The sequence below is a fragment of the Mus musculus genome, chromosome 1 (genome assembly GCF_000001635.26).
Source record: "Mus musculus strain C57BL/6J chromosome 1, GRCm38.p6 C57BL/6J".
NCBI classification, from domain to species: domain Eukaryota; kingdom Metazoa; phylum Chordata; class Mammalia; order Rodentia; family Muridae; genus Mus; species Mus musculus.
The window spans coordinates 156,075,291-156,099,346 of NC_000067.6; the positions used below are offsets into that span (position 1 = coordinate 156,075,291).

The 24,056-nt window shown below is 47.8% G+C and overlaps 1 protein-coding gene across 4 annotated transcripts in view; it reads right to left on the reverse strand.

Moving 5' to 3' along the window:
• Positions 1-665: 665 nt before the first annotated feature.
• Fam163a (family with sequence similarity 163, member A) overlaps positions 666-24,056 on the reverse strand; it is a 129,498-nt gene continuing 106,107 nt past the window's right edge. Inside the window, exons 2-5 of one of the 4 annotated variants that reach the window (XM_017321284.2) lie at positions 12,499-12,596; positions 6,102-6,123; positions 4,662-4,823; positions 666-4,020 (exon numbers count right to left, since the gene is read on the reverse strand). In XM_017321284.2, the coding sequence (XP_017176773.1) occupies positions 3,607-4,020; positions 4,662-4,754 (507 nt within the window). In that variant the 5' untranslated portion in view covers positions 4,755-4,823; positions 6,102-6,123; positions 12,499-12,596 and the 3' untranslated portion in view covers positions 666-3,606. Of the gene's footprint in view, positions 4,021-4,661; positions 4,882-6,101; positions 6,124-12,498; positions 12,597-24,056 lie in introns of all 4 variants that reach the window. The other 3 variants (XM_017321283.2, XM_017321282.2, NM_177838.3) reach the window with 3 other exon arrangements.

Consider the following 24,056-nt stretch of genomic DNA (forward strand, 5'->3'; position numbering starts at 1 on the left):
TTGTATTTTGGACAAAAAAGTCACATCTTTTAATCTCTCCCACTAAGTAAGACTTTTATGCAAGCATTTTAATAGCTTTTCCACCCCGTTAAATATTTGTTTACGCAAAGACCCTGCTGTTTTCTGGGAATGCAAAGGCCCTGAGCTATGAGGGGGCCTTTTCTCTCTTGGAGCAATGAGCCCTTCCCGCTTGCTCCTACAGTTCCTGTACACTAATTCTTTTCAGACAAGCCAACGGAATAGGCCCGCGAGGATCTCAGGTAATGGGAAAAGAGTCACCCCTTGAGTGAGAACAAAAACCAAAGGTACTTCCTGACTGGGTGTGTTCACTCTTCGGAGTAGTGGAGTTTTGATCTGTAGTAAGGTTTGCCTTGCCCGGTCACTTGAGATGGAATTGGGGTATCTTCCTCTGCAACCCAGAACTTATCTCTGGCACACTTAAAGCCCCCTTTCTCAAGACACAGGAAATGCTCCCAGGTTGTGATGGCTGACGCAGCAGAGAGGGCCCCTGGCTGGGCCGGCTTTGTGAGAGCTCTGTTAATGTGTGAGCAGAAAAGGAGAGGGAGGGCAAAGACTTTGGATGTTTCCAGTGTTCAGATGAATATTCATTTTAAAGCCATGCACAGTTGCCCCACCCCCAGGTAAAGAGTGGAAGGAAGACCCTCTGGGGTTTCTACTTAAAATTTCTCCTTTATTTTGACATTCGCTTGGTTTGTGTTCCAAGTTATCAAAGATACAACAAGACAAGAAATCTGCAGCAGGAGGAGCGGAGTGATGTGGAGAAGGATGGTGGAGAGGGCTGGCTATTCCCCGGGCCTCCCTTCTCTGCCTGTTTAGGGTTCAGTTTGAAGAGTGGACAAATTGTATCTCATGGTACAGACTCAGCAGCTAATGGGACAGAAGAGCCGAGTTGGGTGAGCCTCCTCTTCCCCAAGGATGGAAGATGCTCATGATGCTACAGTGAAGAGTGAGGGGGTCAGGTGACCTGTAGCCAAGGGTGGAACCTGTGCCTTGAACAATGTGGGCTGAAGGGCAGTGTGTATTCCCCGTCCCCTCTGACACCTGGGATCCAGATTTTGAATTGTGGCCCTGCTGGAGACACAAAGGCAAAGAGTGCTTTATACCCAGAGCCCATAGTAGAAAAGTGGCTTACAGATGGCTGGGTTCTCTTGGTTTACCCAAAGGCATGGGTACGATGGCATTGTTATCTAGGGTGAAGCTGTGGGACCACAGGAGAGCAAGGCACTGGGCTGGTAGAGAGGAAGTGGGGAAAGCTGCCAGGCCCAGCAGCAAATCAAAGGGTTGCACATGGCCCAGGATGAGCAGATGGGCGGGACTGGGTGCACAACAACTGCAGAGCCATCCCTCTGCACCGGGGAGAGGGGGAGGTTAGCTCTCCTGCTGAGGCTCCCAGAGGCAGTACTTGCCTTTTGAGGTTGCTCAGTAGGGGGTTGAACAAATGTTTTTGTTGTTTTTGAGAGGGGTGTGTGTCTCAGGAACCCCAGGTTGACCTTGAACTTCTACGTAGCCAGGGATGACCTTGAACAACTACCTTCCTCCCTCTACCTCCCCAGTATAGAGGTGTACCCACCAAGTTGGCTTTTATGCAGTGCTGGAGACTTGAGGTTTTGTGCAGACCTGGCAAGAGCTCTATCAACTGAACTACTGCCTTAGCCCCGACAGCAATTCAAATGATTTTGTCTTCTAATTGTCCGTGCTTCCTCCCAGCACCCCTTTTGTGGTTTCTAACCCACAACAAATGTCCCTGTACCCAGGATCAGTCAGCAGGAGAGTCCACCCAGCCCTGGCCTGGATGAAGGCAAGAGACGAGGCTGAGGAGCAGGTCTAAGACGTCTCAGATTTGTGGAACACTAAGGGACAAGCTCTTCGTTCCTGGAGAAAAATGGATGTCTGAGTGAAGACACCTGACTGGTCCCAGGAGCTAAGGAGTGGACAGAACATGAGCAGAGAGTGTCTCCTGCTTCTTAACCCTGTGTTCATTATTTACAGTTGGACATGTAAGATGCACCCTGCTTTTTGTCAGACCAACCAACCAACAGCCAACAAGATTTCAGGAGAAAAACCAGCCCACCCTCCATAGCATTCCGAGACTCTGGAATGTGCAGGCATTAATTTTTAGAAGTGGGGACAGCGATCCTTGAATCACGGAGGTAACTGGAGAACTAAAAATACAAAAAAAAAAAAACAACAAAAAAAAAACCAAAAAACAAAAAACCAAAAACAACAACAACAAAACCCAAAACTAAACTAAACTAAGCAAAACAAAACAAAAAACAAAACCCCATAAGGCCACTGCTAGATGGAAAGTGGGAGGTGTTGGGATCTGAAACAGCAAATTAGCTCATTACCAAGAGGCAAGCATAATATCTAATTACAAAGACACAGCCAACCTTCAGGAGATCCCCCCAAAACTCAGATGAGAAGGCCACAGCCCCTCGTGGGATAAAATGTCCTGTTAATAATGTCACATCATAGATGGACACTCATGGGATGCACCAGCCTCTCGAGGAGCTTATGCAGGTGTGTGGGAACTTAACTGTGGCACCATTGCCTCAGTTCCCTCCTTCTGGTTGCCATGGAGACTGGCCACTTGAATTGCCTCTGGGTCCAGTTGCTAAAGGGTCAGATTTTTCTTACTTGTTGGTCCCTTGGACCTTTCTGCTCTGCAGCTCCCGAAGGAGGCAAAGCCACATGGCTGTTGGTGGTGATGGATATGAGAGGAAGCCAGCCCCCACCCCAGGAATGGGCATCCGCACACCCTCAGAGGGCCGAGTCTATGTGGCAAGGCATGGAGGGATGGGGCGAATCAATGTGATCTATCTGTTCCCTGGGCTTCTAGAACTATAATGACTGACACCTGGAAAAGTTTCTCTAGCAGGGGGGCATAAGAAAGGACTTGAAGGGGAGACAAGGTTATATAGCCTCTTCTTGCTACAGTCCCCATAAGCAGTCGTGTGTTGTGGCGCTTAGCATCAGTTTGATGTGTTTCATGAGGAGGGACTAGATTAGCAGATGTGGTGCTTCCAGAACTCAATATTCCTATCAGAGCAGGCAACCCAAGTAAATAACAGAGTGTAAACTAGCTCATGTGTGCATTCTAGCAAGCAAACCCCGAGGGGCCCCGTTAACGCCCTTTCCTCTCTCCTCTCAAGCTCTGGGATGTCTAAGCCTCACCCTTTGTGTCCGTTTCTTTTAGGTCTGCCCACCTCATCTCCCAAGGTCTCTGGAAGCCTCCCTAACCTTTGCTTAGCTTTCCCTGGTCTTTACACAACCCATCAAAGCAAAGGGCTTGGGGCTTATTGGAAGGTGTCATATAGCGCTTGATTGTCAGAGAGAAAATCCCCAGAGAGAAACTGGTGACATTGCAGACCTATCAGGTCCCTACCTCTGGGCCACAGGGCTGGCGACAGGTCCTGCCCTGGTCCTCAAGCATTTACTTGTACACATCTTACTGTACCTCTGATCTGGAAGCCAGAGAAACTGAAATGGTTTCTGGGGGAGAGGGCGATTGGAGAGTCCCCTCCAACACTCCATTGCTCCTGCTGGGACCGCAGTGTTGGGTGTGTGCAGATTGGGGTGAAAGGATTATACATCGGTACTAATAGCCCTTGGATTAGTGAAGGCCTCATGCCCAGAACTTGGCCAGGTCACCGGGTAATTCTGTGGTGCTGCCAACTTGAGGGATGGGGTTCCCCCCTCTTTGTAGTGTGTAGGGGCGAAGGAGAGCCTCTCGCCTCCACCCCCGTTGGGCACCATGTCAGCTGTCCGTATGTAAAAGGGGGTGCGGTAAGGGGAGCAAGTGGTACAGTGGCTGGCCACCCCACACGGCTGGCTGCAGGACTCGCTGGTGAGAGGTGCCAGGCCGCCTCTGCCGTCCAGGACGTGGGAGCTGCAGGCATTGCAGGCGGGGACTCGGGGATGGATGGAAAGGCCGTGTTCCTCCTCTTCCTCTTCCTCCTCAGCATCCTCGCCATCTGTGCCCTTCTTGCAGCAGTAATACTGGGGGTGGGGTGGGGAGGAAAAGGGATGCTTAAGAGGAGGTCTAGCTCCCCCCCACCCCCATCACTAGTGAGTGTACACAGGAACAAAACCTCCTCCGTCTTTTACCAGGGACCTCATGCCGGCCACTTTGTTGGGGAAGGGAAATATGCTTTAGAACTAGAGACCCTCATCTCACAAGCATGGACTCCCAGCTTCACCAGGCCAGCGCTTCTCCCTTTTGCTCAGTGTGTCCTGGTGGGCGGGGGGGGGGGCGGGGGGGGAGCAGAAAGGGAGACACATGGCCAGGGAACGCAAAGCCAGGGTTGGAGGCTGCTTCAGCAGTTCTCAGTCTCCCAGGGCGGTGACTTTCCTACCAAGGCCACCATCTCAGAGGTGAAAGGGAGACATTCTGGGGTGCCTCTGTGGGGTGCAGAAAACGTGTCTGTCTGTCTGTCTGTCTCTGTGCTGGGGGGTGATGAACAGTTTCCTTCTGAACACGCTCAATTTTCAGCCTCCTTCACTTATATCCATATTCTATGGCTTTGGGCATTATTGCCTCCAAAGTGGGCCTCCAGTTTCTGCCCCCATCGAGGAGAAGTGGCTTGCCTGTGTGTCCCCCCCAACCCCCCAGCCTCTGACCACAGGCCCACGGTACTGACCTGGAGCCTACAGTAGCACAGGACAGCAATGATACAGAGGAGGATCACTGTAGCTAGGATTCCGCCAGTGATCACAACCGTTCCCGCTGTCATCCGCCCGGCGCCCCATCAAACTCTGCAAAGATGTATGCCGGTAAGTGAGGAGTAGTTGGTCCACATTCTCTGCACAGCAGTAGACAGGAGGACAGGAGCTGAGTGGACCCAGGCCCGCATTGGTTTCCTGAAGGGCAGAGAGGACTTGCTATGCTTAACCCAGAGTGGGATGGGGGCCTCCGCTGCAGGAGGGAAAAGACAGAGAGTGCTGACTGCTCCATTTCTCCTTGTGTCACCTGGTTTCTCTCTTTGCCTCCTCCGTTACTATTGTTACTATTGTTGTTGTTGTTGTTGTTATGTATATATGCGTGCCTGTGTGTATATGGGGTAGATGTGAAGACCAAAGGACAACCGTGGGTGTTGTTCCTATCATCATCATTATTATTTTGTTTTGTTTTGAAACAGGGTTTCTCCAAGTTACTCTAGCTGTCCTGGAATTGGGTCTGTAGACCAGGCAAGCCTTGAACTCACTTTCCTCTGCCTCCCAAATGCTGGGATTAAAGACATGCACCCCCCCCCCGTCTTCTTTCCTCTCTCTCTCTCTCTCTCTCTCTCTCTCTCTCTCTCTCTCTCTCTCAGACAAAACCTCTTACTAGCCCAGAACTTGCCAAGGAGGCTAGGTTAGATGGTCAAGGAGCCCCAGGATTTGCCTATTTCAGACTCTCATCCTAGTATTACAAATGCCCGTCATCACATCTGACTCTTTTTAAATGTGAGGTCTAGGGAGCAGACTCGGGTCCTCTTTGGAGACTGAACCCAGGTCCTTATGCTTGCAAAACAAACCCTATTATTCCTCCTCAGTCTTCACCTCCTTCATGACTTCCTGCTCTCGTAGCTAGAAGAAGAAATACCAGAAGGGCGTTGTCTGTGGGGAGTTATGCTAAGTATTCCCCATTTCCCACAATGCCTCAGGAATCGTCACATTAACCTTTTGAGACAGCTACTCACTATCCATGTTCTGCATATGGGGCACTGCCCTGAGGCTTTGACCTATTTGCCTGGAATTGCACCTAGCCTGGCTCCCCCTACAAGCCAAGCTCTGTATCACTTCTCTCTTGGGGACAAATATCATTGGCTTCTGAAACGTTGGGGACATGAGCCCAGAGAGAGCTGGCAGGCAACATTCTGGATCCAAGAAGGCCATGACCAGGCTAGGAAAACTGGTCTTGGTTCTTGGAATCAAATGAGCAGGACAGAGGCAGGCTGTGGGTCAGGCCATTGTGGCCTTTGGCAGGCCAGTGAGAACTGGTTTCTGAGCTTCCAGGCCTATGGGGACCCCACCCACACCCCTGCTGGACAGTGGTGGCTTCATGGCTTGAGGATGGAGGGAGGATTTCAAGGACTTACATTCAGTGAAGGGAGCGATGACCTGTAAGACAGCAAAAGGGACAGAGATATTGGGAAGAGAATGTTACTCCCGACAGCACTTGGATATCCACTGTTATCTCAAACTCAATACCCACAGGAAAAAGGCACTATTTTGCTCTAAGTTGTCCCTATCTGTCATGATTCCACTGCAGCTAGGCCTCAGCTGCACCCTACTTACCAAGCCCTGAATCCTGTGTGGTCACCTGGATGAAGGGGTACCCATTCCTTCACTCAAAGGTGCCATTTGCCCACCAGGTGCTCTTAGAAAGCCTGCTTCTTGTTGGGGTTGGTCTGGTGCAGCTATGTATTCAAATACTAAACACTGCCCCCCCCCCACTAAATCTGGTTGCTCACCCCATGAGGAGATCATCGCGTACACCACGTGATGCTATGTAACTGTCCTCCCCAAGTTAATTGGTCAGTAAAAAGCTAAAGCCTGTGATTGGGCAGTAGATAGGTGTAGGCAGATGTAGGCCAAAGAGGAAAGATGAAGAAGAGAGGCGATGGAGAGGAGAGGAAGGAGCCATGAGGAGATGGACCATGAGCACGTGGCCAGGAGAAACAGCAAATATCAAGGGACATGTGGCTGGGATATAAGTTAGAACAGCTCCAAAATCTGCCTGATCTAGGCTTAGAGTTTATAAAGAAAATACCTGAGTTGTGTGTCTTTTATACAGGCTAGCTAGACTCTATCATTGCTTTTACAGCTTCTACTGCATTTAGAAGTACCAAGCAGCCTCGCTGCTACTAACCTGGCTGTGAACCAGCAGTGTGGGCCTGCGCTTGCAACAAGGTGTCTCCTGTTCACCACAGAGCCTAAGGAGTGGGAATTTGCATTTTAAAAAAAGTCTTGGGGCTGGTGAGATGGCTCAGTGGTTAAGAGCGCCGACTGCTCTTCCGAAGGTCCGGAGTTCAAATCCCAGCAACCACATGGTGGCTCACAACCATCCGTAACGAAATCTGATGCCCTCTTCTGGAATGTCTGAGGACAGCTACAGTGTACTTACATATAATAAATAAGTAAATCTTTAAAAAAAAAAAAGTCTCAGGAGATTTATTTGCACATGAGTCTGATCAGAGGTGCCACGCTGTTCTGGCTGAACTATCTCAGAGACTTTTGGTCGTCTTTGGTCTTCTGTCCCCTGTGCCAGTTCAGGCTGAACTGGTGTACTGGCTTCCTAACGAGCCTTCCTGGGTTTGTGTGTGAGACCTGTGCTTTCCACTGTGGTTCGGCCTTTCTTCAGCCCCTCCTGTGCCTGCCTGTGACTCCAGCATCTTTCTAGCACTGCCTGAAAATAGATACATAGTTTTAAGTTGACTAGCTTCTACCAAAATAAGACTTGAAGAGTGGAATACATGGGAAGGCACTGCGGTCGGGAGGGCACTGCGGTCGGTCGGATCCAGAATTGGGACGAGAGCTCAGGAATGGGGCAGCCAAGTAAGGCTGCTTGGTGCCTTGAAGGATGTGTAAGATCTGAATACATGGAGAAACATGATCACATACCACCAGAGCCCCTCAGGACTTCCCATCACCACCAGCGTCAAAGGCTCTGCCCTCCCCAACTTTCCTGCAGGTTCACCTTCATTTACCTTCTACTCAGCCCCCATTGTTCCTTCAGCTGAAGCTCCTGCTCCCTGTAGCAGTCCTGGCTCTTGTGTATGTGTGTGTGTGTGTGTGTGTGTGTGTGTGTGTGTGTGTGTTTGCTGATTACTGATCTTACAAGTCCGAGATAAATCCTGTAAGCTGAGAGAAGGTGGTGCTGATAGAAACGAAGCAGTCCAGGGGTTGAAAAACACGGGGGTGGGGTGGGGTGGATTGGGGAGGAAAAGGAAGGGGGAGGGGAAATGGCTGGTGAACAAGGCCCTGAGAACTAAAAAAGTCTGGGAAGGCTGGGACTCACTAGGAGTAGGCATGAAGTAAACAGGGTTTTGTTGGAGTGATGTTCTTGTGCAGTGGGTAAAGACTATCCTTGTATTATTCAAATGTTGGTGAGAAATCAACACCGAGAGATGGGTAGAGGCCGACTTTGGTTTTGTCTCGGTGTTTTGTAAACATTCTTCTCCGCCATCCTTGGGTCAATAAAGAGCTTCTCAGACAATTGCAGAGGAAATGGGAAGGTTGGACTTCGGATCCCAGCCCCCTAGGGGTCCCAGGGAGAGAGAAGGATGCGAAGGACCACAGGAAAAAAGATAGAGAGACCATGGGGAGAGATCAGGAGGATTTGCCAGGAGATAGCCGTGACAGAGTAGGACGTGGACCAGAGCGAGCCAGGGCGATACAAATTGAAGGTCCTCTGGCTGGGAAGTAGCCTTAGAGTTGGGATAGCTCAGAACCTGCAAGCCTAGGTTTGCAGCTTGTTAATAAACTTAATAGACCTTTGTGTCAGTTATTTGGGAACCAGACTGGGCTAAGAGGCATAGAAATTCCCTGCAGTTACTCTGGTACAAAGAGGGTAGAAGAAAAGTCCCGAAGACTTCGAGTTACAGGGCTTCAGGACAGAAGAGGAGCTGAGACTCGATTCCTTTGGAGGTGATGGGAAGTCCTGAGGGGCTTTGGTGGCATATGATCATCTTTCTCTACTTGTTCAGATCTCACACATCCTTCAAAGCACCAAGCAACCTTCCTTGGCTGCCCCATTCCCAAGTCCTTGCCTCAATTCTGGATTCTACCGCAATATCTTTCCCCTTTCCATATTCTATTTCTCAAGTCTTATTCTAGTGGGTACTAGTGAATATATATATATATATAACATATGAGTGTTTTGCCTGTGTGCATGCATGTGCACCACATGTGTGTACCTGGTACCTGAGGAAGCCAGATAGGGTTTTAGATCCCCTGGAATTGGAGTTACACATGGCTGTGAGCTACCCATGTGGATGCTGGGAATTGAATCAGGATCTTCTTGGGGATAAAAAAAACAAAACAAAACAAAAAAACCCAGCAAGGGCTCATAATTGTGGAGCCATTTTTCTTTTGATGCAAAAATACCTTAAGCCTTCTACTAAGTTGTGTATATTGCGGGGGCTTTGGGGGGGTTCTGCCTGAGATTCAATAATAAAGACATGGAGACATCTCTATGGTATGAGGCTGTTATGTTAGCCTGTTTGCTAGGGCAGTCCCTCAGCCACACATGTCTCTCCACCAGGCCTCCCTGACCCACCAGGCCCACCCTGACCAGGCCTCCCTGACCCACCAGGCCCACCCTGACCAGGCCTCCCTGACCCACCAGGCCCACCCTGACCAGGCCTCCCTGACCCACCAGGCCCACCTTGACCAGGTCTCCCTGACCCCACCAGGTCTCCCTGACCAACCCCTGCTCTGCTTCAGTCCCTCTGCCCCAGCTCCTATGGCAAGCAAGCTCTTTATCAAAAGCCACATTCCTTTCTCCTAGAAAAAAAAATCTATTAGTGTAGGAGAGGCTCTACAGTCTACTCATTGTGAGCAGGGCTAAGCCCAGTCCAAACCTCAGCGTTGCCTCTTGGCAAGATTAAGGGCAATGTGACCTTCTGTGACACCCCCCCCCCGCCCCGTGACAACTTTTTAATATGATAATATCAGAGAATCCACTTGGCACAGTGATTAACAATTGAGAATGCTGGGACACACTTTCTTTTCTTTTCCTTTTTAAAAATTGGTTATTTTTTTATTTACATTTTAAATGGTACCCCCTTTCTTGGTTCCCCCCTCTAGGATACCTCCTATCCCATTCCCCCTCCCCCTGCTTCTATGAGAGTGTTCCTCCACCCACCAACCCACCCACTCCCACCTCCCTGCCCTTGATTCCCCATATACTGGAGCATCTATCGAACCTTCATAGGACCAAGGACCTCTCCTCCTATTGATGCCTGACAAGGCCATCCTCTGCTTACATATGCAGCTGGAACCATGTGTACTCCTTGGTTGGTGGCTTAATCGGGGGGGGGGTGCAGTCTGGTTGGTTGATATTGTTGTTCCTCCTATAGGGTTGCAAACCCCTTTAGTTCCTTCAGTCCTTTCTCTACCTTCTCCATTGGGGACCCCATGCTCAGTCCAATGTTTGGCTGCGAGCATCTGCCTCTGTATCTGGCAGGGCCTCTCAGGAGACAGCTATATCAGGCTCCTATCAGCAAGCATTTTTTGACATCCACAATAATGTCGGAGTTTGGTGATTGTATATGGGATGAATTCCCAGGTGTGTCAGTCTCTAGATGTCCTTTCCTTCAGTCTCTGCTCTACACTTTTTTTTTGTTTTGTTTTCTTCGAGACAGGGTTTCTCTGTGTAGCCCTGGCTGTCCTGGAACTCACTATGTAGACCAGGCTGGCCTCGAACTCAGAAATCCACCTGCCTCTGCCTCTCAAATGCTGGGATTAAAGGCGTACACCACCACCGCCCGGCTGGGACACACTTTCATAGCCGGTTGATACAATATGTGTGGGGGTAGGTTACCCCAATAGTTGTAACCTGTCTTACATTGTTTCCCACACTTGCTGCTCCAAACACTATACACCGTGCCATGATACACAGCGGGTATTATGTGCTTAATAAAAATTGGGAAATTGGTTCCCAGTAACACATCACAGGCTGACAGGTATTACACTAACTGACCACTAGGGGTCAGCAAGCTACAACTTTTAATTCCACCTGCAAAATTGAGCATCTCATTGAAGGTGGATTTGGCTCTGCCCAGATGTGTGCTAGGCCTTGTTTCTGGTGGTTCCTGAAGCATCTGGGTGGTAGGTGGGAGGAGGAGATGAATCTCATGCTGGAGAGAATTTATATGATGCCATGATAAGGTCAGTGAATGTCCCCCTCCTTCCATGTCCCCTAAAACATGTAAGGCACGTACAAAATGTGTACATGCCAAGGCTGCTAGCAAGACAGAGGCTTTCTTTTTCCTTTCCTTCCCTTTCTCTTTCTCTTTCTCTTTCTCTTTCTCTTTCTCTTTCTCTTTCTCTTTCTCTTTCTCTTTCTCTCTCTCTCTCTTCTCTTTTTTCTCTTTCTCTTCCTTCCTTCCTTCCTTCCTTCCTTCCTCCCCTTCCTCCTCTTCCTCCTCTTCCCTCCTTCCTTCCTCCTCTTCCCCCTCCCCCTCCCCCTCCCCTTCTTCTTCTTCTTCTTCTTCTTCTTCTTCTTCTTCTTCTTCTTCTTCTTCTTCTTCTTCTTCTTCTTCTTCTTTTCTCTCCCTCCCTCCCTCCCCCCTCCCTCTCTCTGAGGCAGGATCCCAATCTGTAGCTCTGGCTGGCTCGGAGCTTTCTATGTAGCCCAAGCAACATGTAGCAATCCTCCTGCATGAGGATCTCAAGTGCTGGTATGTCAGCTGTGAGGCCACCATACTGGCCTTGAAAGCCTTAGTCCACTCTGCTGGGATCTGTAGAAGACAAGGGCTTCCCCTTGTAAGAATAGTGCCTCCCTCTCTGCACTAGGCCCTGGCCTCCCCTCTGTGTGTGTGTGTGTGTGTGTGTGTGTGTGTGTGTGTGGCCTTGCATACTGCCCTTCTTTCCCGTGTGGATATAACTATGACTTGCCTCTAAGAACCTGCAAAAGGCAACAAAGATAATAGGAATAACAGGATGAAAAGGGAATAGGCAGGTTCAAGGTGCATGCTCCTTTGTCACGAGGCAACTCTCCCTTTGCTGGCTTAGATGCTCTGAGCTGCTATGTTGGGAGATCCATGTGACCTGAGAGTGTAGGCAGACTGTGGCCAATCACAAGCTGGAAGCTGAGGCTCTTTGTCCATGGCTCAGAAGTAACAGAACCATCACAGCATTCATGAGATGCACACATGAGAACAGAAGTAAGTCTGTTTCCCATTCACTCACTCAAGCTTCCAGATGGAACCACAATCCCACACCTCAGATGCAGGCTCTCCACCAGTGCCGAAGCAGTGGCCTTAGCTCCGCATAGCAGAATTCCCGACTCACAGAAACTCTGAGATGTTCTGTGTGCATAGTTTTTTAAGCTGCTATACTTGTTTCATAGCAAAAAACAATTAATATACCTTCTTGCATCTTTCCAAAATATAAAATAAAATAAAATCTCACTACCCAGGCAGAGAGGCCAGACTTCTCAGAGATCTATCTCAATCACAGGGTAGCAGGTACAGAGAGCCAGGAGGATCTCCAGGCTACTGCTGGGCTCCCTCTGCCTCTTCAATAGCTTCATAAAAAGGAGACCAAAGTTCCTGTGTTCCCACCCGGGTCCCCTCAGAGCTGGGCAGAACAACTCGCTGGTGGCTAACCCGAAGGAAAAGTGTCCCCAAAGGAAAACCTCCCCACTGAAGAATTCTGAGGGCCTGTTCTCTGAGTCTAAGGCTGTTACTGCAGGCCCTCGGCACCCCCCTTCCTACCTGGGGCCCAGATCTTCTGGGAAGAAAGCTTCGGCCTGTGCTTTGTACTTACAGGAAACAGCTGGAGCAGCGGTGGCTCACTCATGCAGGCTGAACATGAGCAGATAGCAGCTGGGGAGGCATCATGGCCAAGGGCATCATGGGTCCCTGCTGGAGAAGACAGGAGTGGGCAAGGTTACTGGGATGTGGAGGTTGGTCAGACAAGCTAGAAGTTCTTCAGTTCTTAGAAGACCATACTCAGCTCCTTCTTCTTTCAGCTCTGCTGTCTATAACCCTCCGTCCACTTCAGGAGGAGAACACGGGGGCAAGAGGCTCAGTGGGGACAGGAACCCACCTACAACCTTTCAAACCCCACTCAGGTATATGTGCTGTGTATGGTGCTCAGCCTCAGGTATCTGGGAGGGGATCTGATCACTAGTGACATCTATGGAACCAGCTACCACTGAGCACACTCTGTTTCTCTACGCTCTGAAGCCGGAGCTCAGGGGTTGGTGCAGATCTAAGGCCAGTAGGACTTGGGAGCAGAGCTTGGGAAAAGTTGAAAAGAAGGCTGATGGTCACCCAGAGAGTGACCCTGTCCACACATCACCCTCCTCTTCCTTCTGGGTAGTTCTTGCTCCTGACGCTGGAGATGCCCGACTCAGGCTTGCTTTTCTCAAGGATGTTCCTGCCCTTTGAACCATAAGGCAGGTATGAATGGGAATGCCTGATGCAAAAGCAGTAGCGGGTCCCTTCTAAGGACAGGCTCAAGATTCAGACTCCCTTTCACTAGCTAACTCCCTCCCTTGCTGGCTCTAATGCGGCCAGTGGTTATGTTGTAAGGCCTATTTGGGCAGATTTTGTCAAGAATCAAGTGGGAACTGGCCTTCTGTGCTCCTACTGAATTTGGAGTGAGATTAAAGCATATGAATAGAACTCAGAAGACCACAGAGTATTCAGGCAGGTTCCCTATTCTGGCCATGTGCTGAATGGACAGTGGAAATACAAGGTGTCTGTCTCAGGATCCAGCCCCACACTCCACACACACATAAGGGGAATCAGTTATTTGGTGAAGAGCTAGAGAGGAAATCTCTTTGGCAAAGCCATTGCTGAGCTGTGAAGGCCTCCTTCCCACCCACTAGCGAGAAGAGCTGTGGCTGATCCACTGCTCTACCCAATAGTTAGTGAGCCAATCCCAATGGGTGGGTGGCTCCCAGATACCCAGGGGCTAAGCAAAGAGTTACCAAGAGGCCCCTGGAAAGAGCGTGCTGCATGGGGCTTTGCTCAAGAACAAGGTCTTGAGATTCCTTTTAAAGTATAGTCAGCGAAGACATCTCTCCAGCTCCCCTCTAATCAAAACAAAACATCACAACAATCCCCACAAATCACACCTCAGCCCAATCCAGCTGCTTTTTATCTTATTTCCAAAAGACAGTTGCTGGTGTTCTTATAAACTGTAGAGTGCCAGTCATAAGTCATAACCAGCCTGCTCCCATGACTTTCAGTGTAGAAATATGAGTCACAGACATGCAAAGACTCTTTTTTGTTTTTGTTTTTGTTTTTCGAGACAGGGTTTCTCTGTGTAGCCCTGGCTGTCCTGGAACTCACTCTGTAGACCAGGCTGGCCTTGAACTTAGAAATCCGCCTGCCTCTGCCTCCCAAGTGCTGGAATTAAAGGAGTGTGCCACCACGCCTGGTTTGCAAAGACTCTTAAAAGAGCTGGCCCCCAACATCTTATTTAACAGGGAGAAGCCAAGTTCAGAGAGGATGAGTAACTTGCTCGACCACACAGCAGGGTCGAGACAGATGCATCTGGAGAGGCACTGGGTGTGGAGCCTCTGGTCCTGCTGTCTGTCCTTCCAGAAGGGCTATACAAATTTCACCAGGAGCCGAGGTGTCCCCTGGAGTGTACTTTCTTGAAGCAGGTTTGTAGTAACAATCAACCAAGTTACAGGTTAAGAGGCAGAGACCGCCCAAACCTCCCAGAGCCACACCCACAGTGGGCGGAGTCTGTATTGTACCAGGCTTAGATCTTGCCATCTTGCCGTCTGGCCCTTTGGGGAAGTGATACAGGAATGGAGGTCTTTGGGAGGTTTCAGTCTGGAGGCAGCAGGGGTGGGGTGGGAAGCATGTAGGAGGGGTGACCTTGTAGAATCAGTGACATCATCTGGTACCCACGTCAAGGCTGGTTCTGGGTTCGGTGCCCTTCGGGCCGAATACATTAGTAGTCCTGAGGTGGGAATTCAGAGCACATCAGCCTGGAAGGTGGAGCATAGATGGGGAAGGACACTAAAAGCCACTCTCCATTAAACTAGAGATCTCTGCTCTCTCAAAGGGACCGCCCTGCCATCAGTAACCCCAAAGGGTCACCTCATTCACTTCCTGGGCGACTAAAGATGCAGAAGGCAGGCTGCAGCTGGCACCAACGTATGTGATTAATGGCCTCTGCCCCTGCTCCACCCTGTTAGGAGCACAAATTAATTGAGTGGGGGCTAAGCACCAGCTGATGTCAATTTCTTCTGATGCAATTAAGCCTTCGCCAGTCATTTATTAACTGGTGAAATTGACACAGCAGGTTAGCAGCTGGAGGAGAGGGACTGTTGTTTCCTTGTAAACTGTCTAGGACAGCAAGCCTCAGGCCAGGCTGGTGAGAGAGGGAGGCTGAGGCAGGGTGGGGGTGGGGCTGAAGCTCAAGCATCTGTTGTTTCTGTGCCCACTGATGAGCCCTGACTCTCAGATGAGGGTCTGAAGAGTTGCTTTTGCCCCAGATAAGTAACCTCAGGCTCCCAGAGACGTGTGCTGTTGGAAAAAACAACACCTGCAGAGCATTAAGAAGAGTCAAAGCCATGACATAAAAGGGGGTCTCTATCATGTCACCTTGGCCTTGGTGTGTCCTAAGACCCTGCAGGTCCTTGTGCCGAGACATTCAAGCACAGCCCACGATAGGCAACTTCAACACTACCAGAAAAAGAACAGGGGGCAGAATCCATGATTCTAAATACGGTCAAGAAGACAGTGAAGGGTAACCATTATAACTCCACCCCTTGTCACCCAAACACATAATTTTAAATCCTAGGCCCCTAAAGCCTCATTTTCATCTCATAATGAAAATGCATTTCACCCACCTTTAAAAGCCCTCAAAGGCTTTAGACAGTTTTGACACTGTTTAAAAGTTCAAAGTCACTTCTGAAATGCAAAGCTGTCTTGTTTTTATTTCTGCAAGTGTGTGTGTGTGTGTGTGTGTGTGTGTGTGTGTGTATGTGTGTGTGTGTGTGTGTGCGTGCATATAAGATTGCATATGTGAGCCAGGAGGAGAGAGAGAGACAGGAGGAGGGTAAGAGAAGACATCCTGGGAGAACACACCTGAAGCCCAAAGAACAAGATCAAACATGTCTAAAAGGCCCCGTTCCTGGTGCAAACTGTCCAACAGCATCCACTGAGCTGTGCTCTTCACAGGGGGTGCTCTCCCACATCCTGCAGTGCGGCCTCCCCTCTCTCCCCACTAGCCTTCCTGACTTGATTGCATCCCTCTGAGAACATCCCTGCCGCAGTTACCAGATGGATAAGCTTCCCTTTCTGAACCTCACCTAGTGTTCTTGCCTGTTAACTGTCGGCCCCCACATCAAGGGAGTCTTTTAAAAAACGATACCCTTATTTTAAATCAAAGTTTCACCTCCAATTCTTGACAGATAGTTTGATGGTTTGAAAGAAATGGGCCCCCAGGGGCTCTCCCATGTTTGGATGTTTGGTCCCCAGTTGACAGAGTTGCTAGGGACAGACTTTTAGGTTCTAAAAGCCCATGTTATTGCTAGTTAATTCTCCCTCTCCCTCCCCCCTCCCCTCCCCTCCCTCTCCCCCTCCCCCCTCTCTCTGTAGATCAGGATGTAAGTGCTCAGCTGCTGTTCCAGTGCCATGTTTGATGCAGTGCTCCCCAGCAGGATGATCATGGATGTTAACATTCTGAACTGTGAGCCCAGATTAAACGTTTCTAAGTTGTATCGGACCGGGGTGGGGTGGGGGGTAGATTGCATGTGTGAGTTTGTGTGTGGAGGCCAGAGGTTGGCACCAGGAGTCTTCCTTAGTTGCTTTCCACCTTATTTTTTGAGGTTGGGTATCTAACTTAAACCCAGAGTTCGTCGGCTTGGCTGGTCTAGCTAGCTGAGTTGCTCCAGAGTCCCCTCCTCTACTTCCCCATTTTGTGGGAGACCAGGGGCTAAACTCCAATTCCAGGAAGATAATCACAAAGTCCACCTGAGCAATCATCCTATAACAACCTGCCCTTAGCAATAGTCAGGCTACAATAGTAGGATCGAGGTACATGGAGATAACCTAAGACATCCTGCAGAGAATAGATAACTTGGTCATCCTGTTTGTCAGGTGGTTTTGTCCCTGTGTTTGGTTCCTGCAGATTACGACAGGAATGCAGTTTTTAAAATATTAACTTGCTGACATATGGAAATTCCCCAAGCTTGCTGTAACTGCAATAAATACCCTATACCCCTAAACTCAGGGCTCTCATTCTAATCTGCTGCAATGGGGATGGTGAGAGACCTTGCTTGTAATAAAGACTCTTATGTATTTGCAGCAGAATTGGCTTCTCGGTGGTTTTAAGGGTCCCTGTAACTTGGGCATAACGTCAAATGTACCTAACAGATATCCATAGAACATCCCATCCAACCACTTCCAAATACAGATCAGACTGTTCTCCATGATAAATGATATCACAAGCCACAGAAAAAAAAATCTCAGAAAAATTTAAAAGTTACAATTCTATTATATACCTTTTCATGTCACCATACAATAAAACTGGAAACCATTGGCAATGATATGAAAACATGAAAAAGAATGTATTTGGAAAAAAAACCAATGGATCAAAGAAGAAATCCAGAAACAAAACTTAAGATTTGTGAGACAAGTGAAAACGGCAACATTATATTGAATTGTATCAAGTATAGAATAAACATATTGAAGAGGGATGCTCATAGCACTCAGTGGCCCCATCAAAAAGGTGGGAAGATAGCAGGGGCTAGAGAAATGGCTCAGGAGTTAAAGCACTTGCTGTTCTTGCAGAGGATTGTGGTTCAGTTCCCGGTACCCACATAGTGACTCAGAGCTATCCATAGGCACACATAGGTGCACATACATACATGTAGTCAAAACATTCATCCACAGAAATATACTCTTTAAAAAGATAGGAAGACATCAGCTGGAGATATGGCTCAGTGGTTACTGAACTTGCAGAGGACATGGGCTCTGCTACCAGACACACCTGTGGTGGCTCACAGCCACCCATGTGTCTATTCTACATGAACCAATACACTATTCTAGCCTGCTGGGCACTGTGTGCACACACACAGGCACACACAATGCATAGGATTATACATTGGCAAGATACTCATACACATAAACTACATAAACTTTAGAAAGACAGAGAGATATCAGGTAAACTTTTTCTGTGTCTCAAGGGACTAGAAAAGCAAGAAAAAATTAAACTGAAGGTCTGAAAAATAAAGCAGTAACAAGGACCGAAGCAGACATAGATGAAACGGAGACAAACACACACCAAGGTCAATGAAAGAAAGAGCTGGCTCTTTGAAAGGACAGAAGACAGACAAACCCTTAGCCAGAAGCATGTTAGCTTTTCCTCTTTTCTGCTTTCCACTTAACTAGTCTAGCTCATCTTCTGAACTATGCAGATTTAGGGGAACAGGCAAGCCGGCAGGTACCCTGCTGTTTGGTTGCTGGCTCTTAGACATCAGCCATTCTCTTACAGTACATGTTTGGATGGGGCTGCTCTTCGTTACTTGTGGTGATGAAATGACAGAGGCAAGCTCAAATCTGAGCCTCCATCTGTGTATTACAGGGGCTATACTGACGGCAAGGACCAGCTTAGTACAGGCAGGAATTTGAGGCCAGAAATGACCGTGAAGAAAATGGCCCTTGAGACAATTTTTTGCAAATTTTCTCAAGAGAGCTTTGTAATGGTGGTTTAGGCAAGTCCTGTCTCATGCAAGCATGATCAGCTCCTAGCTAACTATGCTGGAGGACATGCATCTACACCAGTCTGTCTGTCCTTCCTCTCTGTTCTTAAGGCTGCTTGTTGTGATTGTCATGCGGCTCCAGAAAGGCCACACCAGGACAAACAGTTCCAAGTGAGATTTATTGAGAGAAAAGGGCAAGGTGGCAGTGGAAAGAGAAGGGGGCGGGGGGGGGGGAGAGAGAGAGAGAGATATCAAAGGGGCCTTTCTTTATATATGGATGGTGACGTAGTCACAGGTAAAGATGGGAGGTGAGCCAAGTGGATTCTGGGAATATGGTGGCTGTTGCCTTGGCAAGAGATGTGCCAGTCACACTATCGCCTATGTGATGTCATGGGTTTCAGAGGTCCTGATACCAACACTGCTGATCGTGACCTTGATCTTCTTGGTTCTGACCTTTGCTCCCTTTTGACCACTCTGAGGAGACTTGGGGGTTGCTACCAACTGAGCTAGCTAGTGGGAGGGGAGATGAGAAATGGGGGGGGGGGGCTAGAAAGTAATTTTATGCATGATTTTATTTTTACATGTATGGGCATTTTCCCTGCATGACTGCCTGTATACCACATGTGTACAGCACCCTAATAAGCCAGGAGAAAGTACAGATGGTTCTTGAATGAAGATGAGGGCGTGACTGTTCCAAGGTATGGTCGAGGAGAAGGGTTTTATTGTTAAGTATGGGGAAAGTTCAGCCAGAGGCATCTGGAAGAGTCCAGAGTGAACTGGGCTATGAGAGGGGTGTGGGGAGGGGAGCGAGAGAGGAAGAGGAGAGGAGAGAGGGCAAGCAAACCAAGAGAGAAGCCATGGACCAAGAGGCCAAGAAGGGCGTGGTCAAAATGGCTGGGTTCTATAGGCAAAGAAGAAATTGGGGGGCAGGAAGGGAAACACAGCCCCTGGGCAGGACAGGTTTAGGGTAGGGGGCGGGGTGAGAAGTGCTGGGAGGAGCCAAGGGCTTTCAGTGAAACTTGTCCCAGGTTTCTTTGGGACCTGACAGTTCTAATACACCACTGGGTGCCAGTAATTAAACTGGGCCCTCCGGATGTTGTTTTTCTTTGTAGGTTTTAATTATAAAGAAAAAATATCTTTCTAAAGAAAATTAACCAGTAGAAATTATTAGCAACTCTCAAATACAGAAAGATACTAATAATTTATATAAAGGTAAAAAAATATACAGTGGGCTAGTGTTTGCAAACTTCTTAAACTTTGAGTCTGTGTATATCCTCAGGGTGCACATAGACAGCCAAGTTCCATCTCTGTAGCAAGGTGAAGGACGAGTAAATAAGATGATGAACAGAGAGGAGGGGCACTCGAGAAAACCTCTATATTAGTACAATAATTAATAAAGATGAAGGAGAAAGACACCTGTGAAGGAACTTATGGGTAGAGGCTAAAGAATAAATTAAGATTAATTATAAGTGCAGAAGGCAGAAAGTCATTACCCCAAGTATAACCAAGCCAAATTGTGTGTGTCTCTGTGTGTGTGTGTGTGTGTGTGTGTGTGTGTGTGTGTGTGTGTGTGTATGTGTGTGTGTGTGAAGATACGAAGTAGACAGATTTGGCAGGAGATCTGAATGATAAGTAACCTTAAAGATACTCCCATTAGCTAAGGTCTCTGCAACAGCCTCTGAGTGCTGTGCTTGCAAGAAGGCTTCCTAAGCCCCACAGATGGGAGGATGAACGGGCAGAACAAATTGAAGCAGAATTTGGTAGTTTGTCTAAAAAATGGAAAGCTACATCCAGGTTGACCCCAGCAGTTCCATTTTTAAGGTGCCTGTTCTTCACAGAAGTGCACATACAGAGGTCTATGCACAAGAACATTGGTAGTATCTGTACAGGTACACACACGACTTAAGAAGGGTGTGTATCTCAGAAATGTGTTGTTAGGTAGTTTCATCGTTATGCAAATCTCACAGAGTGTATTAACACAAAACTAGATCGGATGGGTCAACTACTTGACATGACTTCTTTTAGACAGGTTCTTCTGATCTCAGGCTGGCTTTGAACTTGTTTGATAGCTGGGGACGATCTTGAGTTGTTGTTTGTTTGTTTGTTTTGAGACAGAGTTTCTCTGTGTAGCCTTAGCTGTCCTGGAACTTGCTCTGCAGACCAGACTGGCCTCAAGCTCAGAGCTCAGAGATCTGTCTGCCTCTGTTTCCAAGTGTCTGGATTAAAGGTGTATATTGCTGATAGCATCTGGCTTGATCTTGAACTCTCTCTCTTTTTAAGAACATCTTGGTCATCTTTTTAAAAAAGATTTGTTTTATGAATATGAGTATACTGTTGCTCTCTTCAGAGACATTAGAAGGCATATGGATCCCATTACAGATGGTTGTGGGCCACCATGTAGTTGCTGGGAATTGAACTCCTGACCTCTGGAAGAACAGTCAGTGCTCTTAACCACTGAGCCATCTTTCCAGGCCTGATCTTGAACTCTTAACACTCTTGCCTCTACCTCCCACATGTTGTGGTTACAGATGTGCAGAGACAGGGCCTGGGAGCCATCTCTAAACTCCATATAATTTTGTTTTCAAATATGAAAGTATAATTTCATTAAAAAATATATAAGTTGCTTCCTTTGGGATTTTTTTCAAAAATTTCAGCAAGGACTTTTAATTACATCATAGCATGGTGGAGCATACCTTTAATCTCAGCTTTTGGGAGGCAGAGGCAAGTAGAGGCAGGACAGCCTAGAGATGTGGTAAGCACAGATTTGGTAGACATAACTATACCCATTAACTTACACATAAAACAGATCTTTCTCTGGATATGGTGGCATATGCCTTTAATTCCAGCACTCAGAAGGCAGACACAGATATCTGTAACCAAGACCAGCCTGGTGTGCATAGTGAGGTCCAGGCCAGCCATGGTTACATAGTAAGACCCTGCCTCAAAAAACAAACAAACAAACAAACAAACAAACCCCACCAAGGTGTATGATAAACAGAAAATGTGTGAGGCTGCTGCCACACAGTACAGTGTGCTTTAACAACGGATAGGGCTCAGTAAGAAAGGTGTTTGCCTTTCAAGCATGCAGACCTGAGTTTGATACTAAGAACTGATATAGAAAAAACAGACATAGTGGTGCCTGACTCAACAAGTGCTAGGGAGGTAGAGATAGGCAGCCTTACCTAATGAAGGAGCTTCAGGCCAGTGAGAGAGCCTGTCTCAAACATAGGGCAGACAGCATTCCTGGGACCTGAGGTCATCCTCTGGCCTCCATAAACATGTGTACACATGTGCTTGTGTAAACACAAATTTGGGGGGAAAATGCTCTAAAATAAAGGTTTAAAAGCATAGGCAATATATACACAAATGTCCGTTGTTCCTTATCAAGTATTATGTGTGCACACAACTGTATGCACTAGACTTTTAATTTTTTTCCATTTCTACTTGTGTGTGTTGTTTGAACATGTGTGCATATGCATGCTTTTATGTGTGTAGCCATGTGTGTTCACATGTGTGTGTGTGTGTGTGTGTGTGTGTAAGTGCACATGTGCTCACGCACATTCAGGTTGATGTCTCCGTCTTTCTTCTACTTTACTCATTGACGCAGGGTCTCTCAATCAACCCCTGAGCTCATTGATGTGGCTAGTCTTGCTATCCAGCTTACCCTGGGGATCCAGTTTCTACTTTTTAGGGTTGGAATTACAGGGGTCACTGAAATAGAATAAGTTGGAAAAGACACTGGGTGCCACACTCACCTGACATTTATGAGGGTCCTTCAGACCCAAACTCAAGCTTACCTGGCAAGTGCATAGCCCAGTGAGGTATCTCCCAGCCCCACCTCCACATTTTTATTCACTCTAGGACTACAAGCCATGGGAGTGTGCCATCCACATTCAGGGTGGGTCTTTATTCTGTTAAACCTTTCTGAAAACACCCTCAAAAACTCACCCAGAGCTGTGTTCCCACGGTGTTTCTAAATTCCATCAAGTTGACCTGGAAGATTACCCACCACAAAGGCTTCTAGGCTCAGTGATTAAGAGCACTGGCTGTTCTTCCAGGGGACCCAGGTTCAATTCCCAGCCCCCATGTGGCAGCTTACAACTGTCTGTTATCCCACGCTGAGGGAACCAATGCTCTCACACAGACAAATGTGTAAGTGAAACACCTATGCACATAAAATAAAATAATAATTTAAAAAATTATGCTGGTATAACTGGCACAAACCAGCCACCCTTATTTCAAAGGCTTCTTTGGAGATAGAGCGTAAGAATTGCTGCCTGAACCTGCCTTGGTGTTGAAAACCAGGTGACATTTCTGCTTTAATTCCCTAAATTCACAGGGAAGACAATTCTGACCTGAGCGCTGAGCAGAAGGTTCTCAAGAGAGTAAGGGCAAGGGTAGGCTGGGTTCTTGCCAGGCCCTGCCAGGCGATGCTGGCTGTAGCCACTGTGAATGAAGCTTCAAGAAATCCATGCTGGGGTCCCCTTTAGCTATCCTTCAAGATCCTGACCTTTTCCGACTCACAGATGGTCCTTTAATGATGCCCTATAGTTAATCACATAAATCATTACCTATGAGAAGGATTATCTCTGTTAGGTTGGGCAATTGGGGCTGACAATAGCTACCTAGTGTGTGGCAGTGTTTTGCAGTCTGACTGGATGCCCAGGGCATCATTAACACAGTACGAGTATCTCCATGCCTGTGGCTGGGTTCATGTTTCTTTCTAAGAAACTTACTCTCGGCTCAGTTTGATTTCTTTTTAATTTACAAGCATGGGAAAGCACCAGTTCCATCAAAACCAATTCCAAGACCTTTGAACCATTTCAAGCTATGAAGTTTGAGCTTATCCCAGACCTGTCTCACCAAGACCCCTTGAGACTTGACAAGACACTGTGAAGACCTGGGGTTTCACAGTGCCCTAATTAGCATTAAGCCAGAAGGCCACAGATTGTGACCGCACACATTCTGTACCTTGTTTCTAGGTCCCATATCTTGTCTCATACTTTGCATCCATGAGACAAGCTCATACATCATTATATAGATGGATCATAAACCTCGTAAAACAACTCATAGACTCTTGGAATCTTGTTACATTCACTTTGTGCGTGTGTAAGTGTGTAAGTGTGTGTGTGTGTGCGTGCGCGCATGCGAGAGAGAGAGAGAGAGAGAGAGAGAGAGAGAGAGAGAGAGAGAGATGTTTATGCCAGGGCCCAAGTGTGGACATCAAAGGACAGTATGTGGGAGTTGGATCTCTCCTTCCACCATGTGGGGCCCAGAGATGAAATTCAGGTCATCAATTTGGTAACCCACCTCACTACTCTAAAGATATCATCTAGTCTGGTCTCAAACTTGTGACCTTCCTTTCTCTACTTCTTCAGTATGTCCTACTAGCAAGCATCGCTACCTATTTTAAAAACAATATGTTGACTATACTGTGGTTAAATAACTGATAAGGGCAGCTTACAGAGGATGGACAATCCCAGGGTGGACCTACCGACACTCACAGCCAACCTAGTGAACAGTAAATAGACAGTGTAGTGAGGACCTGCCTACGAGAAGCTGTTGTAGAAAGGATGGTGATAGACAGCCAAACCTTGTTAAATATTGTCTTTGTCACTGTTGTATCACTTCGAGGAGACACCATGGACAA